This window comes from Phocoena phocoena, chromosome 7, assembly GCF_963924675.1.
Source record: "Phocoena phocoena chromosome 7, mPhoPho1.1, whole genome shotgun sequence".
Lineage (NCBI taxonomy): Eukaryota > Metazoa > Chordata > Mammalia > Artiodactyla > Phocoenidae > Phocoena > Phocoena phocoena.
The window spans coordinates 48,962,131-48,980,168 of record NC_089225.1 but is presented as its reverse complement, the minus strand read 5'-3'; the positions used below and the strand labels follow the sequence as shown (position 1 = coordinate 48,980,168).

At 39.0% G+C, this 18,038-nt stretch overlaps 1 protein-coding gene across 1 annotated transcript in view; it reads right to left on the bottom strand.

Annotated features, from left to right (window-relative positions):
• Window positions 1–5,242: 5,242 nt before the first annotated feature.
• The window catches only part of CSRNP3 (cysteine and serine rich nuclear protein 3), a 68,421-nt gene continuing 55,625 nt past the window's right edge, over window positions 5,243–18,038 (bottom strand). Inside the window, exons 3-4 of the mRNA XM_065881014.1 lie at window positions 8,336–8,632; window positions 5,243–6,280 (exon numbers count right to left, since the gene is read on the bottom strand). Coding sequence (XP_065737086.1) covers window positions 5,243–6,280; window positions 8,336–8,632 — 1,335 coding nt within the window. The remainder of the gene's footprint in view (window positions 6,281–8,335; window positions 8,633–18,038) is intronic.

Here is an 18,038-nt window from a genome sequence, read left to right as displayed (position 1 = left end):
TTAATATAAAATGTGTTTAAATCTTTAAAACAGTTTCTTTAGCATGCTGTAGCTCTGTATTTTTATTTTTTTTAAGCATCAAATGATTTTTAGATCGGAAGGTGAAATTGGTGGGGATAGTAGGTCACAGATGGGAACACCAACTGGGCTGTGAGTGTCCACATTGTAATTGACCCTTCTAGGTTTTGGGCTGCCATTTATGAATCTAGTTTTTCCAGTATAATAAAATTCTAGTTTGTCAGCTCTGTTGAAACTTTATGGTTCCTAGAAGACACCACCACTTATTAAGCTTATATTCCATCCTCAACCCCCCGACATGTCTATAATTCTAGTGAGTTTTCAAATTGCTGATACTCAGTTAAATTGTCAATTACATTCTTTAATGCTACAGAAAACATCTGATGAGCTGCGCTGTCTGTGCAAAGCTGTGGCATTTGGCTTAGGCATTTAAGTCACTCAAGTTAGCAGATCTCAGAAAGAATAATGTAATCAGTAGTTGCAAATTTGTGTTAGAACTAAGAGTGATCAAGGCTTTAAGCTTTTGGTGTTGGTTGTGGTAAGAATACATAGATTTGTTCCAGTTTTGAATTACAGTTAAGTCTTGCCTAAGAAAGCATGAAGGTACTTCCCATTTAAGATTGGTATTTCATACACTGACTACAATAACATACTCTAAACTGTCTTGGAGACAAGGAGCAGATGCCATTTTAAAGAGAAAGATTAAGTCTGTATTTGGAGAAATGGAAGGCTCATGGCACCTTTTAAAAAGGCTGTCTCAACTTCTGAGGATGTTAATTTTCTACCTGCTAATTCAATGGTTTGTATCCTTGGCTAAAAGTGAGGGCTCTGAATGACCTATGTGTTTTCTACAAGCTGCAAGGCAATGCCTTTGGAACGAGGAACTCAGGCTTAGCTATTTTGACAGGCTGTTTATAAATAGAAGGAAGAGTGATGGTGTTCTACATTGTTGTTTCAAAGTTTTCCTGAAATGTTTCCTGGGTTATGTGTGAGTCAACCTGCCTTTGAAACTGTCCAGTAGGAGTTTGTTGGTATAAATTTAGCATCACTTACATAGGTCTAACAGGGAAGAAGCAATTATCTGACAATCTCTTTTTCATTGGATTACAGTTCTTCTAGCTGAGTCCAGATTTAATTCATAAATTTCAGATGGGGAGAGAGGGGAGAAGGAGGGTCCATTGAGTTCCATTAATTTAGGCAAAAGACGTTCTCTCTTTAGTCGCAGTTTGAATGTAATTAGACAAGAATTGATGTCATTATTTCTAATATCACTTTATAAAATCACAGATTAAAAGGATTAGAATGGGGCTTGATTATTTCATTCCATTTTTCATCATTATCATAATCCCTTAGAATTTGTAGTGTTTTCCCCCTCTTTTTTAACCACCTGGGACAGTTCCTCTAACATAGTAGGTGTTCAATAAATATTTGTTAAAAGAAAGAAGTGATACTTAGTACATTCTAAATATCAAGACCAAAGGATTTTAACCTGTACAACAATCTCAGAAGTTTAAACAAAGAATCAGTGATATATGTTTATAGAAAATAAATCATATATTTTCCTGTTTAATGATAACCAAACCAGAATGTTGCCTAGAAGTCATCTGTTGGAGTATAAAAATTTAAAGAGCACAATCACTTATAATCCTCTTTTTTCTTGATTAATTTGTGGCCAGTGTTTCTGTAATTCAGCTTTTTTTGGGGGAGGTACTGCTGGGCCATATATGATTGTGAAGATTTTAATAATAAAATTTAATTAGTAAGTATTAATTTCACATTTTATATGTGATTGGCACTCTGGGAAAAATATAGTTTCATCACAAAGAAAAGACTGGCTTTCAAAAAGTAACCATATTCTTCAATTAACCAGAAGACATGAGACAAATGGATTTTACTAACGTCTTTATAATCAATGATCAAGAGATGGGAAAAACTTAAGTAATTCTCTTTCATTGACTTCTTTCTCCCAGAAGAAACCTAGAATGACAAAGGAAATGCAAGCTGCTCCAGCCACTTGACTTGCAAATCAATTTGGCCTGGATTATAAACTGGGAATTAAGCCCTAATAAAAAGTAGAGGGCTGGTGCTAAAACAACAGGGACCAAAGCACGAAGCTTTGCCATTGACAGTGAATGACTAAAAAGCTGTGTGTCAAAAAAGACTATAATTTGGTCAGCTATACTACGGGGGCAATACAACAGCTGCAGGTCAGGTTACTGTGTCTTGGTATAAAGATCTGAAGAATCCACTGGCTGCATCCAGCTTGATCCCCATTTAAAAACCTTAGAAAAACTGTAGCGCTTTCCTGGCATGTGGGCAGTTTTTGTTGAATAGAAGGTCTATTAATGGAAAAAAAAAAAGTCCATTGGCACACAGTGCTCTCTCAGCTTTTCTGGGAAAGGAAGTGACAATGAAATGATTCCCTCATTAGTATTACTTGCAACTTTGAACCAATATTTTTAAACTATAGCTTTAAAAATTATCTTTATTTTTAAACCACATTTTTAGATCATAAAACCCAACCAGATGCTAGGGTGGGAAAAATTCAGTACTCATCACTGGCCATTGCCTAAAATCTGTCATTCTCCAATGTGTGGTATACACCTACTATGTATGTGTGTGTGTGTGTGTGTGTGTGTGTGTGTGCATGTGCAACGTCCCGAGGTGATTTAATAGGTAATCTGTGTGTGTAGTTTGTGGGAGATGTTTAGGGGTTAGGTTATGTATATGAACATTTGGAATAGAAGCTGTTGTGGCTGGAAGGTTAATCCTTCTGTGTAGCAGTGACTTTCCACCTCAGTTGGACAGATAGGGGCAAAAGCTCTGTTTTTGTTTGTTTGTTTCCTTGTTTCTAGGTTAAACATCTTTTTGGAAATGAAGCTACAAAACAGAGACCCAGCCAAACATAAACAAGTAGGTGTCAACCTTCTTGTGAAAATAAAGCTGAACTAAATTAAATATCCATCGTTTCAGAATCTGGACTGGCATCCTACCCTTCAACTCTGCCCAGCCAGAGTCACCTCTGCCCCACTCTGCCACACTGTGTTCCAAGAATAAGCTGAATACTTCACACGTAGCTGCTTCAAAGGCTTGTAATGGCCCAGTCAATATGGCACACATGATTCTTTCACGTGCTCAAATGAAGGAACAATAGCCTCTTGTCATTTCCTCTTTGGGCCTGTGCTCTTTAGATTATATAATAGGGGGAAAAATTTGGAGATCAAGCACTAAAAACTGTAACTTTGTAGACAACATGGGCTATACTATCAAGATTTGAGCAAAACCCCAATCTGATTAGCCCAAAGGGCTTGTCATTCAAAAGGAACATCCCTGCCCTCATTACTGCTACCTCCATAAGGACCAACCCAAAGCTGCTGTACTGTTAATACTAATGGTTCTAGTTTGGCCCAGTGGTGGGGTAGAGTAGGGGCAGGAACCAACCGCACAGTGGAAGAGCTGCCAAGTAAACATGTTTTCCCCAAATCAAGTGTTAGTAGAAACTTTTCCATTGGAGGACTTTCTCTAGATCAAACATTTTTTAAGTTCAGTGAAATAAAATAGTATTTTTTAAGGACTTGAGATCTACAATATATTTATATCCATATTTCCAAACATCCAAGTCTAAAAGACATAAAAAATAAGTAGCGATGCAGTCACTGAATAGCAAGGCATGTCCACATTTCAAAGAGGCATAAAGTGTGAAATGATATAATAGAAGGTCAAAAATATGAAACAGATTTAGCATAGTCATATTGCATTGGAAAACAAAAAAAGTAGAACACACTATTTAGTTACCTAAATTAATTTACAGGAAAACGGGATCTTAGAAGTCCTCCGACGAACCAAGCGCAGATAATCTAAAGGTGGGGAGTGCATGTTTTATTTCTATCTGTCCCCTTTAATAAGAGAACATGAGGTAATTAGAAAGTATTCAATGCATTCTGGACTGTTCTGCTAATTGTCCCAGGCAAGAGAAATCAAAATGCTTCAGAAAAGTAAGGCCTAGTTGAGTATTTGGGTAGAGGCCCCCCCTTCAATCAGCTAGTCACTAAATGGAAATTTCATTATACGCTCATTGTGTAGAGATGGATTGATCACGCTGTAGAAAAAGGCTGGTTGCTGAGGTTCTGTCTCTTCCATGTTTTCTCGGCCTCCTCTGCTTTTACCGAGTTAGGTCTTGAGAGTGGTGAAGGAAAACAGGTCATTTTTCCTTCATAAAGTATCACTGGGTGATTCCTCTATTTAATTATATGAACCTTATAATAGTTACAGATTAAAAAATGTTTTTTTAAAATTTTTCATCTCAAAGAGTTCTTAGTCCCCACCCCTCACAAGGTACCATGAAGGGGCACTAAAGTGCATTTTGATGCAGGGGAGTAGAGTTTGAAGGTGCTGTCCAAGCTAAGAACCAAGATGATGCTGTTTAAAAAAGAAAGGCAATTCCTTCTACCTCCATCTCTGGAGTCAACTGAGGGAGGGCAATGAACTAGACCCTCACCAGAGGATTGTCCTAACTGTTAACTTTAGAGAAAACTGTGTAAGGACCTGCACATATAGACTCATTTATTTGTCCAAAATAGCAAAAATAGGCCTATTTCACCCTTAAGAAAGTATTTGCAAATTTGATCAGACACGATCATAAAAGTGTGAATGGATTCCAGAGGCAATCCATGTGGGCATGCTCGGTGGTACTAACTATGTGTCTTCAGCTTAAAAGAACATGCTGCTGTTCGTTTTCATCAAAACATGACTTCTAACTACCATAAATAAAATACGCATGGAACAATTAAATCTTTTTCTTACAATAATTACTTTTACATTAAAAAGTCACCATCATCTTCAGATATATCGAAAATTAGGACTCTAAATCTTATTATTTCCCAGTCTTAGTTAACAATCTTGCACAGGCCCGATAATCCAAAACTTGGAGCTCTGATCTACACAGCTTGGCAGGTTTCACAGGTAGGCAACTGTGAGATATGCTTTTTTAAAATTAGCATTTTCTATCAAAACAGTCTGAAATCGTTTAAAACCCTCATAGAGACTGCATTTGTGCAACGGCACAGTCACGTAGCTAGAAGGGAGAAAACAAAATACAGTCTGGAAGATTCACCACGGTCCAAGTTTTCTTGGTCCTCAGCTGAAACCACGATGAGCCCAGGAAATCCAATTAAATACAGTGCTTTACATAGGAGAGGAGTTGGTCCAAGAATAACTTAAGCTACTAAACAGGGACAGTCTCCACCACGGGCGATTTGATGCACTCTTCGTGCAATCTGCTCTTTTCTGCGAGGCTCAAAGAATCTTCAGCAGGATGCTCTGAAATGTGACTGTCCCCATTCAATGCAGAGCCAAACCCTTCCTGGGAGGGGCCTTTCAAGTATGAGTGAAATTCCACTTGAGGATGATTGGACCTGTGTTCGGGATATAAGCTATTGCAGGGCACACCGCTGTCGTTTTCCGAAGAGGAGCAGCAGACGATGACAGAGGGGTTGGCAGCTGGGTAGTGGGAGGCGCCGTACGCCTCTTCCGCTTGTCGGGCATAGTCCACGAATTGCTCCGGGGTCATGGTGTAAGGCACCAGCGAGAGGGCACCGCTTTTGACAGTCTCTCTTTCCGAGTAGTTCTCGGGGATCTGGTTGGGAGTTCCTGGAATGTGGCTGTCTATTTGGTAATAGAGGGTAGAAGAGTTGGCATAAAAGGGAGCGCTTTTCGCGTGGCTTTCGTGGACGGCCGTGCCATCGGAGTAACAAAGGACGGAAGGAAGAGGGACCCCTTCGGCATGGGGACCCAAAGCTTCCACGAAACTGTCCCCTTTCTCGTCGTCGTCCTCGTCTTCCTCCTCGTCGTCCTCGTCTTCCTCCTCATCTGACTCGCTGGGAGCCAAGCTTTGGGTGCTGGAGTCCGTGACTCCGCTGCAGAAGCTGCTACCGTCCTCCTCTTCCTCTCCTTGGCAATCTAATTCCTCCGCCGACTGCAGGTGCAGCACTGCAGCCTGGGGTTCCGTTTCAATCTCAAAATTGTCTGCGATGGAATATCCGACGGAGTGAGCCACAGGGCCCATGGAACTACTGTGGGCACTTATCTCCCCGTGGCAGCCGTTCAGCGTGGGGATTTGCTGCTCTCGGTTTTTCTCCAGTTCAAGTTTCATTATTGTGTGCAAAAAGTGAGTCCGGACACGGATAGGATTAAATTCAATTCTACCTGCTGTGTTACTACATCCTTCTTTAGTGCAGCCACATGGGAAAGACATTCGATCCACCTTGGAGGGAAGAACACAGATTAGCCCCCTGGAACTCTTACAAATCAAATAAAAATCCAGTACCTCAGGGCAAAGCCTTTGAAATCTGGGATGACTTAAACCCACTTACGCCAGAACAAACGACAATCAAACTGCAGACAGAAACAAAAAGGGAAGTGAAGGCTTAGAACATGAGTTAACCTAATTTTAAACCCATACTCAAAATAAAAAATGAGTTATGGTGTGTAGTTTTGTTCATTTATCCCTCCTGTGCTTTCTTTCCTTCTGTCGCCATTCTCCGTTTCCCTCTTTTCTCCATCCCATTAATTTTGCTCCCATTTTTTTCAATGCTTCTGTCCTTTCCCCAAGCTCCCTTTTTTTCTGCTGCATGCCAGCTCACAGGCTCAGTTTTAAACAAACTTACTGCCCTCATCCCCACCTGCTATTTTTAGTCTAAATTACATGACATTCCTCATTCAAGCCAGGAGTTTTTCTTTGCTTATTATAAAATGAACTTCTCTGCCCAAGGTGTCCAGATTGACACCACCTTAGTATCAAGCAGTGTGATAATTCACTCTCACTGGTGTACCTTCTCATTCTTTTGGATCCTCGGTAGGTGATGCACGTATGCAACTGCAGGCTGCGATGCGTACGCACATTCATGATGGTGACTGGTGGATTTCTGTTTAGTTGCTGGCTCCCCGGCCTTCCCTACCCCTCCCTTAGACTACAAGCTTCTGGAGAGAAGGAGATGTTCATTTAATCAATATCCCATGATTATTCGAGTGTTTGGACTCTGTAGATAGAGTGATTAGGTTCAGCAAGTGTTGTTGGACTGAGCTCTTCACTCAGGTGATGAGTGGAATTCTGGGCAATCTAAGGGACTCCTAAGATATTTGCTGGCTTAGATTCCACCTTTATGCAGACCAGAGCACAGGCAACCAGAAAGAACTTGCCCTTCTTTCCACCTTATCCAAGCATGGGGTAGTTCCCATGCAAGAGAGGGGAAAGTGGATTCTAGCACAGTCATCCCGGTCCCCACAAAAAGTAGTAGCAGATGTCGAGCCAGAATCTATAGCTACTTTCTTACCTGTGATTCCATTTTCTGTGAATCTACCTCAAGCAACTGTTCAACTGATAAGAACTGTCCTCTCCCTTTGTCTGCCTGAGAGGCTCTTATTGAAAAAGTTGAGTTTCTGCATACAATAAAAACCCCTAACTAATCATGGCGCACCAATGATATAGATGGATAGGAACCTGAGAAGCATCTAGTTCAGGGCTTGGTAAGCTCTTTTTTTTGTAAAAAGGCCAGAGAATAATTATTTTAGCCTTTGTGGGCCATACAGTCTCTGCGACAACTACTCAAGCTCTGCTGTAGAAGTATGAAAGCAGTTATAGGCAACATGTAAACACACACAAAAAATACATGGCTGTGCTTCAATAAAACTTTACTTACAAAAACAGGTGGCAGGCTAGATTTGACCTGTGAGTTATCGTTTCCCAACCCCTGATCTAGCCCAGCCCATTCATTTTAGAAGTGGGAAAACTGAACCCAGTAAGTTTACCTGACTTGCCAATTTCACATCGTGGCAAAAGGCAGAGCCAGGAGGAAAACTCAGTTTTCTTAAGTCCCAGTCTAGTAATTTTTCCACTAACCTACACTACCTCTAAGCAATCATCATCCATTTATGGATGGATCAGAGAATACAAACTTTAAATGTTAGCGATGTCATGATCTCCCTAAATGCTTGTAAGAAGACAAAATAAGTTTGCATAATAAATGAATCCAAGAGCAAACAATTTCAACTGACAACTGCAGCTTGGATTGCCTTTCACACTATACTATATATATATATATATATATATATATATATATATATATATATATATATAAATATTACATATACCCCTAAATGTCATTGAATTAGTATTTCTCTCTTCTTGAATCATGTGTCTTGCCTTACCCCAGAATTTTCCTCCACGTGTGGGAAACTTCATTACATGGAACACAACTGCCTTTTTAGGGGTTGGTGTATAATGTCATGCCTTCGGATTCCTTGAAATCCCAATCCTTACCTGACACTTAATGCCTGCCAGGCTGCAGGTACATGTTTCTGGATCACAGAACACCCGGCAGTCACAGCCACAGTCCTCTCGAGATAGGCGGATGGCTCGTAGCTCATGCTTTTCCTCCACATCAATCTTTTTCACCCCAGAGGCCCGCAGCAGTGCTCTCCGTTTTTTTGTTGGCAGGGGTTGGAGAAAGAAGTACTCGTCTACCTCGGTGTTGTCTAAATCGATATCATCATCAGAAATGTCATCCACTGTAAGAGTGCTAGCTTCTTCAGATTCCACGGTGCCATTCTTCGTCATCTAGAAATACAAAGCAGTAAAAAAGAGACTTAGCATGGACAGGGTCTAAAATCCCTACTTCTGCACTTGGTAAGAATGAAGCTATTATATAACATTATGTCCCCATAATCCATAAGTGTTTGTGGATAGGTGTGGGAGATTAAGAGGTATAAACTTCCAGTTACAAAATAAATGATTCATAGGGATGAAGAAAATGTTTGTGAGTCAAATCATTTCCTTTTACTTTTCTCTTTAGAGAAATTACAGGAAGGAAAATGAATGCTTCAAAATGATAGGCTTTTAAATGGACACAAGACTTGTTAATTGGAACTCTTAACCTCTTAATGTTAGGAGGTATAGTTGCTGGAGCTTTCAGCCTGCGCGATGTGAAAAAGGCCAAAGGTTACAGATGCCCATCAGTTGAAAGCTACTGTTAGACTCAGTTTGTGATGGGCAGATTTGATGTTGGAATAAATGTGTCCTTGTTCAGAGGTGATAGCATCTTAGCGGAAGCTACTGCCACCTAAATAAGCAAACATGTCCTTGAAATAACAACCCTGTCTTTTGGGCTCCAAAGAAACTATGTACTAGGAAGTAAAGTTTTGCTGTCCTGTGCTGTTGGGATTACAAACACGGTTTCCCTACAGAATGTTCCATGAACGAGAGCTTGATATGATGCACTTAGTCAGGTCACTGTGCTCTCAGTAAGACAAGGAGCAGAGGGCAGTGTGGCAGGCTCTTGCCAACAGGCAACCCAAACAATGAACTCCTCCCTCGAAGGAGTTCATAGGAAACTGCCCAGAGCAATACCTTCCACATAATAGCACCTGTGGACGACTGTGTCTCATACCCATAACTTTTCTGCTTCTGTGTATATTTCTTTTCTAAATTAATTTCATCCATCGGGAAACCCTGAGTCAGTATTTCACTTCTTACCACCATATCACCACATAATATATTTTCTTCATAAAAAAACATTTAGAAAGAGACATTTCCTCTGAATATAAGCAAGAACTATATTCTGGGAAGCAGCACAGGAATAAATGAAGAAACTCAGAGATTATTCAAGGAAGTTCTAGATAGGGAAGCTATTTTGATTCTTTAACTTTTATATGTATCACTTTCATGAACTTCATTATCTGCAATTATTACTATGCCTTTTGATCTTAATAACAATTCAGTTATTACACAGTTAAAATACCCTGGTGACACCAGACATCAGTTTCTTACCTTCCTAGGAAAAATCCTACATTTAGATAAGAATATTTATTACTGACCAAAAATCCCAACCTGGACAACTCTGAATGTATTGAAAAACAAACAGAAGACTGATTTTTGCCCTCAGGTAGAGGAAACAACACAGTAGCAAGTGTATATTAAAATATATTGCAAAGGGTCCCTGAAATGCATTGTCAAAAGCTACTAATTTATGTATTTTTTTATATTTCAGAGCTTAAATCTGTGTTCCTATAAAGTTGGGCATTTCCTTTTATTGGGTTTTGTTTCTTGGTGTGATCTGTAATTTATTTCCTTCCTTGGAATTTCTTTATAAATGTATTGGTTAAACTGTTTTCATTTTTCTGTGATGTCCACTAACAGTAACTGGTAACATCACAAAAACAACAAAAAACTTCATTTCATATCAACAGGGTTTGATTTTTAAAAAAATAATGGTTGCTGTCATATAATACATGAAATCTAAAAATCAACAAAAAGTAAGACTTCAGCAAACATTTAAAAACATGACAATTTTTAAGGCAACATGACTAACCAAATGGCATCTAAGAATGAAAAAGAAACAACTGTATCTCAAATAAACTACAGATGATGCTTATTCCAATACCGTATGATCCCACTCCTGGGCATATATCTGGAGAAAACTCTAATTCGAACAGATACATGCACCCCAGTGTTCACAGCAGCACTATTTACAATAGCCAAGACATGGAAGCGACCTAAGTGTCACCGACAGATGAATTGATAAAGAAGATATATATAAACACACACACACATATATATACATACACATATATGGGATGAAATATTACTCAGCCATGAAAAAGGATGAAATAATGCCATTTGTAGCAATGTGGATAGACCTAGAGATTATCATACTAAGTGAAGTCAGACAAAGACAAACATCATATGAAATTGCTTATATGTGGAATCTAAAAAATGATACAAATGAACTTATTTACAAAAGAGAAACAGACTCACAGACAGAAAGGAAATTTATGATTACCAAAGGGGAAAGGAGAGGGGAGGGATAAATTAGGAGTTTGGGATTAAAATATACACACTACTATATACAAAACAGATAACCAACAAGGACCTACTATATAGCACAGGGAACTATACTCAATATCTTGTAATAACCTATAATGGAAAAGAATCTGAAAAAGATATATCTATATATACATATATATATGAAGATATATATACATATTCAGTTACATATATATGTATGTGTGTGTATATATATATATATATAAACTGAATCACTTTGCTGTATACCTGAAACTAACACATTGTAAATCAACCATATTTCAATAAAAGTTTAAAAAGTACAATAAAACAATTCTTCACTCATAAAAAAACAAATATAAGAGCCCTTAGAAATAAAATCTGCATTTCTTATTCCCACACTTAAATTACAATAAACAGTTTCATTTTTAAATAAAAATTCAATTAAGAATCTAAAAGTCCTTGATACACAGCTAGCTACATACTGTTCTTACTCTTGTTCAAGAACCCACAAGGGCCCTAATTTAGATTTTCAAAAAAATCTCACATTATCATTGAAGTGATCTGGCAAGGTTTTCTCCTCATCTATCCAATATCATCTCTGCCATTTCTAGTGAAGACTGGAAATATTCTAGTTCAGCCCGGTTAATTGGCTTATCCCTTTGTCCTCACGGTTTCTGGTTTGGTTACGTAACCACTGACAGATACTATTCTCTGCTGTCCCCTTGGAAGTCCTTCCCCAGCCCTCTCCTCCAGGATATGCCCATTTGCCCCTTTAAAACGCAGACCAAACCTATCGAGTTTAAATGCTCCTTTAAATCAGAGTATTACATACATTATTTTCAAACGCATTTTTCTATATTAGAGCAACAGGGAAATAAGTCAATGAGCTATTTCTGTCCATCAACTCATGTTCATCATGCTTTCAAGATCTTGTACAACAAACTCTAGGGAGTCTTCTATGATTTCCTCATCTGTTTTTGCTGACTCCTTTACCCCATTGGCCCATCTTCACAAGAATATTTATTTTGTACATTTTGTCTCTTTGACATGAGTGATACCTATGAATGTCTTCTTCCTATCTCAAAATAGAATCATTGAATTTTCAGATTTTAGTTCATCAAATACAGCCTCCTTATTTTATGCATTACTGAGGCTCAGATTAATTGTGTCCCCTCCAAGACATGCTTATAGAACCTAATTCCCTGACCCCTATTTTAGCATGCTTTTCCCTGTGTAAAACAGATAGATTCCAAGTTTTCAATGGTACCTAATGCAGTACAGGGACTGTAATGTGGAGTTAAACCTCAATGTGTCTAACAAGCTATTTTGTTTACAAAATAAATACATACAGAGTAACCAGCATATTCAAAGGAATGCTCTCTTTTGAAGTAGATTCCTTAGAAGCCAGTCTGGGATTTGGACCATTTCTATCTCAGTGTTCTTTTCCCAAAGAACACTGCCTTTCCAAGAGCTCAAACAAAGCTTGCCAAAAATGTGGTTTAAGGAGACCACCAAAGGATCCTGACCTTCAAGCCTGCTTGTGTGTGCGTGTGCGTGCGTGTGTGTGTGTGTGTGAGAGAGAGAGAGAGAGAGAGAGAGAGAGAGAGATAGAGAGAAAGAGAAAAGAAGAGAGATTGGTGTTGGAGGTGAAAGAAAGGTGAGAGAATCAGACATGAGACGATAATAGTAACAGTTCTGAATCTGTGTGTCACTGCTGCAAGCACTTTACCTGCGTTTACTCATTGACCATCACAAAAATCTCATGAAGTAGATATTAGCATTCTATCCATTTAACTGATGGGGAAACTGAGGCACAGGAATGCTAAATAACTTGTCCAAGATCATAAGCAGTGAGGTGTGTACCACATCAGAATCCTAAATATTTAACTCTACAGCTTGGGTTCTTAACTGTCCTGATAATTATATAGACATACTTTTTATATATTGAATATATATTCAGTAATCTTTTGTGCTTATTTTACATTAGGCTCTAAGTGTGTTGGTGCACAAGACATGGGTCTTGAAATCAATGGATTAGAGTAAAGAGAAGAGGAATCTAGTAATTTTAATCTAATTTATAAGGATTTCCTAGCTGAGCTTGAACACAAGGCATTGAAACCATGCAGGAGGGTCACCTTGAGGTGGGGCTGGTGACGGGGTGAGGAGGGTAGACTTTCACACCTAAGCTTGAATCTGAAGGTGGAGTAGCAGTTAGCTGAACAGGTGGAGGCAGAAGGTATTCCCCACTGAGCAACAACAGCTTCAAAGGCCTGAGATGGGACAGAACATGCATTCATTGGCTTGCAAACTAGCCAGACTGGCTGAACTTTTGTGGCATCCCTTCCTGTCTTGATCCATAAGCAAAAAACAAAAAAGTAAATAAACATTAGGTTTTCAGAAAGTAGCATCTCCCTTCCCCTGCCTTAGCCATTTTACAGGTGAAAAGTAATGACTTAACTCATAATTTGATTTAGTGATCCTTATTTTATATTTATCTCACATATATGTGCATTTATTTATACTGTATTGGAAGTATCTTAAGGTGTGTGTGTGTGTGCGTGTGTGTGTGTACTTGCTTTGTTCCAATGATGCTACTTAAGATAGGACTTAGTTCTTGAGCCACTGTGTAAACTTGTCCAGACTCACTCTACAAATGAAAGGACTGTAACTTTTCTTAAACAGAATTGAAACATCTTACTTTTGCAAATCTGTCTGATATGTACTGTTACGTATGAGTAAACAGTTCCCAAAGCGCAACAGAGTAAAACCTTTGCCCATCTAAATACGTTGGCGGGATGGGACACATTACACATTACTGTCAGAATCGGCGGAGTGATTCTCAGGCTATCCTGAATCAAGTACCAGGTCAGGCGGGGGAGTGAGTGAGTGGGGGGAGGTGATTATCAACTCAGCATTCAATCTTTCGTGTTTTTTCTTGGCTAGAGCATGTAGTGGATATATTCCACTGTAAATGCCTACAAGATGAACTTTTTGATGAATTAAGTGCTTGAAGAAACTAATTTAGTGCAAAATGATTATGGAGAGGGAAACAATACTGAAAATGTGGATGGACTATAATGCTGAAAACAAAACAAAACAAAATAAAACCCACAGAAATAAAAACACTTCCCTTCAGTGGTTAAAAGGTGCTCTTAGTAATAAAATCTCCTGGTTATTACAAAGTTCTTAACACATGTAACAATGACAGTGGAAACAAGAATGTGAAAGAATAATTCAATTCCACAAACACTGATTCCTGCCTATTATAATGATGATGATATGTATAATGAGTGGGCCAAGCTATCATATACTGAAAACCAGGTACTGAACTCCCTCCATACTTTATATAAATTATCTCACCTGATTTGCAAACAATCTTAGGAAGTATCTTTACAGTTGAGAAAACTGGAGCTTTTGTTTTTGGTTTTGTTTTGCAACAGTGCTTTTTTCTTTTTTTTTAAATTGATCTTTATTGGAGTATAACTGCCTCACAATACCGTGTTAGCTTCTGTTGTACACCAAATTGAAACAGCCACATGCATACATATGTCCCCACATCCCCTCCCCTTTGAGCCTCCCTCCCATTCTCCCTATCCCACACCCCTAGGTCATCGCAAAGCATGGAGCTGATCTCCCTGTGCTATGCTGCTGCTTCCTACTAGCTATTTTACATTCGGTAGTGTATATATGTCGATGCTACTGTCACTTGGCCCCAGCTTCCCCCTCCCACCCCGTGTCCTCAAGTCCATCCTCTATGTCTACAGCTTTATTCCTGCCCTGCAACTAGGTTCCTCAGTACCATTTCTCTTTCTTTTTTTTAGATTCCATATATATGCCTTAGAATACGGTATTTGGAGAAAACTGGAGCCTTGAGAAGGTAATTTGCCAACGTCTAGTTACAAAGATAATTAGTGATTGCACTGAGAATCAAACTCAGGTCTATTTGACTCCAAAGCTTGAGCCAGGCTCACGAGACCCGTTTGGAGTGAAAATTCTTAGAGTAACAGGAAACCTGTATGGAAGAAAAGGATACGGTTGCAGCCACGCTCGAAGAGCCGATCTCAGCACTGCAGGGCAGGAGGCAAAGAGCAGACAAGCTTCCTTATAATTAGCTCATTCGGAAATAAAAAAATATATGACTCATATACAGAGAACAGGAGCTCAAAAAAGAAGACAGGAAGCCAGCTGAAGATATGACATTCTCACCAGTTAGCATTTCCTTTGAGTTTTTATTTTGTGGGCTTGCGGAGGTGTTCTTTCTAATAGATATGCCAGCAAAAGAAGCTGGTCCAAGTGACAGCTACCACTGTTGAAATAATGTTACTTTTGATTTCCTCAGCTGACTTTTAACTCTTTTACCCTGGCCTGCGTTTAATCCGCATAGCATGCTGCCTCATTTTGTAGTAATATATTAGTGCTGGTAATTGGTTTTAGGTATACCTCCCTCATTCATTCTACCGTGAACACATTGAGAACAAGGACCATATCTGTCTTGCTCATAACTCTGTCTCCAGCACTGTGTTAACTGCAACCTCATACTAATTGATTAATAAATATTTTTGGATGAATGAATGAACATCCTTAATCACTGTGCTATACCGCCAGCCGTGTATCAGGTATCAGGGTTTACACGTGTATAACAGTGCTTCCATCTAAGCAGCTTCTAGTCTGCTGGGGAGATGACCACGTAACAAATGTGATACAGTGTGGTAAGTTCAATAAAATACATGAGCAAGTTACAGAAGCAGTGGGAAGGAGGAAATGATTGACAAAAAAATGGGAGGGGAGGTACAAAGACACAAGTAGAATTATTTACTTCTTATTCTGATTCCACAGTCTCTATCAAGGAGAAAAACCTTTAAACAAGAAATGGGAAAACAGCTAGGAAGGATTTCATGTCAAAACAAGAGGTGGGAGAGAGTGAAAGAGTACTCAGCTGTTTTACGTAAGAATACCCAGGCCCAGGGTATTCATGTTTTAGAGCAATGAAAAAGCTTAAAGTTATGATTGCTCAGTCAAATATCTGTGAAGAGTCATAGGGAAAGGAATTAAAAGGTAATCAAAATGCAAGTGAATTATTATTTTAAAAAGTGCTAATTCTAGGGCTTCCCTGGTGGCACAGTGGTTGGGAGTCCGCCTGCCAATGCAGGGGTCACGGGTTCGTGTCCCGGTCCGGGAAGATCCCACATGCCGCGGAGTGGCTGGGCCCGTGAGCCATGGCCGCTGAGCCTGCGCGTCCGGAGCCTGTGCTCCTCAACGGGAGAGGTCACAACAGTGAGAGGCCCGCGTACCACAAAAAAAATGAAAACTAAAAAAAATAAATAAATAAAAATAAAAAGTGCTAATTCTAGATAAAATTCCAGAAAAGATGAGTTAAACAGATGGTCTGTACATGTGAAAAGAGGGAACAGTGACTGTTGCCTGGGCTCACTAGGGAGAAAATGTCCATTTGTCAAATTAAAGCCCACGAAGAATCTTAACATATAAAACAGACAAAAGCAAGAGTGAGGCACCCAGAGCCCTGACCCCATGGAACATAATTAGAAAACCAGTGATCTAGTCTTGAGATTCTCTGACAAAATTTCTTATGTTCTGTACATGGAAGGATGGGATACAAGATGATTAATAAGGGTATGGTTGAATGCATGGATTTTTAGTTAGATGAAACGTTGAAAATGTTTCAAAGAACAGCGATGCTCGGCTCCTTTGCACCACCAATGAGGGGTGTGGCACCTACACATCCTATCGGCAGCAGTGACCCACCCGGCAAGGAATCTCCAGGGAGGTCGCTGTGGGGTGGTGACAGGAAAGTCTCCCCCTTTTCCTCTTGAGGGTCACTACTCTGAGAAGGTATCCTGAACTTGGCCCTGTCTTGTTTAATAATATATTGGATGAATAACTAAAAGGCAGGCTAATCGCATCTTCAGATGACAAGATTAGGTTCATTAAAATAAAAAACAAAACTTTGTTGATCCTTCTCTGTACACCATGTCTAGCACTAAAGAGGATTCTTGCCCAGGAGATGTTAAAAAGTTTTAATTTATGTAATGATGCAGACCTGATTTACCCGGGTTTTGTGTGTTTGCTTGCTTGTTTTTTGTCTGTTGTTTTACTTACCACCAGCATAATATGAACAAAAAAATTGATTAAGGTCCAGAAAGCTACTGTACCTTTAGTGTATACTGTGGATAGAGTATCCACAACTTGGGAGAATGTAATGTAACATACTGAACAAATCTCACTAGGAGTACAATGTCCAGATCAAGTACCATTATTTTGAGGTGGACATAAATAAATAGCATTATATCCAGAAGAAGGTAACCAAGGCCATAAAGTGTCTGAAAAACAGCAGGATTAGTGAAAAGAACTAGGGATGTTTAATCTTATAGGACAGAGACACATGGAGCCCATCCATATAGCCTATTATCAAATATTTGCGTGTCCATCAACACTGCTTTCAAACACTTGGAGTTTGGAGAACTGGGACAAGATTTATTCTACATCCTTAGAGGCCAGAATTAGGGTCAAAAGGTATAATTAGATGATAGCAGTTTGATCAACAGAAAGAAGAGCTTTCTAACAATTTACAGCTACAAAATGGAATTGGCTTTCTCAAAAAGCAGTGTGCTTTTATATATAGTAGTGTATATATGTTAATCCCAACCTCCTAATTTATCCCTCCCCCCTTTTCCTCTTTGGTAACCATAATCAACTATGCTACAATAAAATTTAAAAATCAGTGTGCTTTGGGTTGCCAGAGATGTATAGTAAGAGGCTGGATATACAAATCTGCATTTTATATGCAAATACACACACGATATGTATTTGATGAAAGGAGTTCCTGGTTACATGCTACGAGCTGGGTAGGTAACCTGGTCATTAAGGTCTCTGGCAAACTGAAGTAAAACATTCATATCATTTTGATATTCAGTCAAATCTTATAGTATAATTCTTTGGCTCATTAGTTGTTAATTGCAGGTGGCAAATTGGAACCAGATTAATCATGTCCTTGAAGAACCAGAAATGTTAGGTTGTTTTGTCAGCTAATAAATATTTCTACAACCTGAATTTACAATGAGTCTTTGGTTTACATATCACCCCAAAAGTCACCAGAAAAGATGATAATATCAACAATAAGACATATAAATTTTTCATACATTCCTTTATCCTCCCTTCTGGT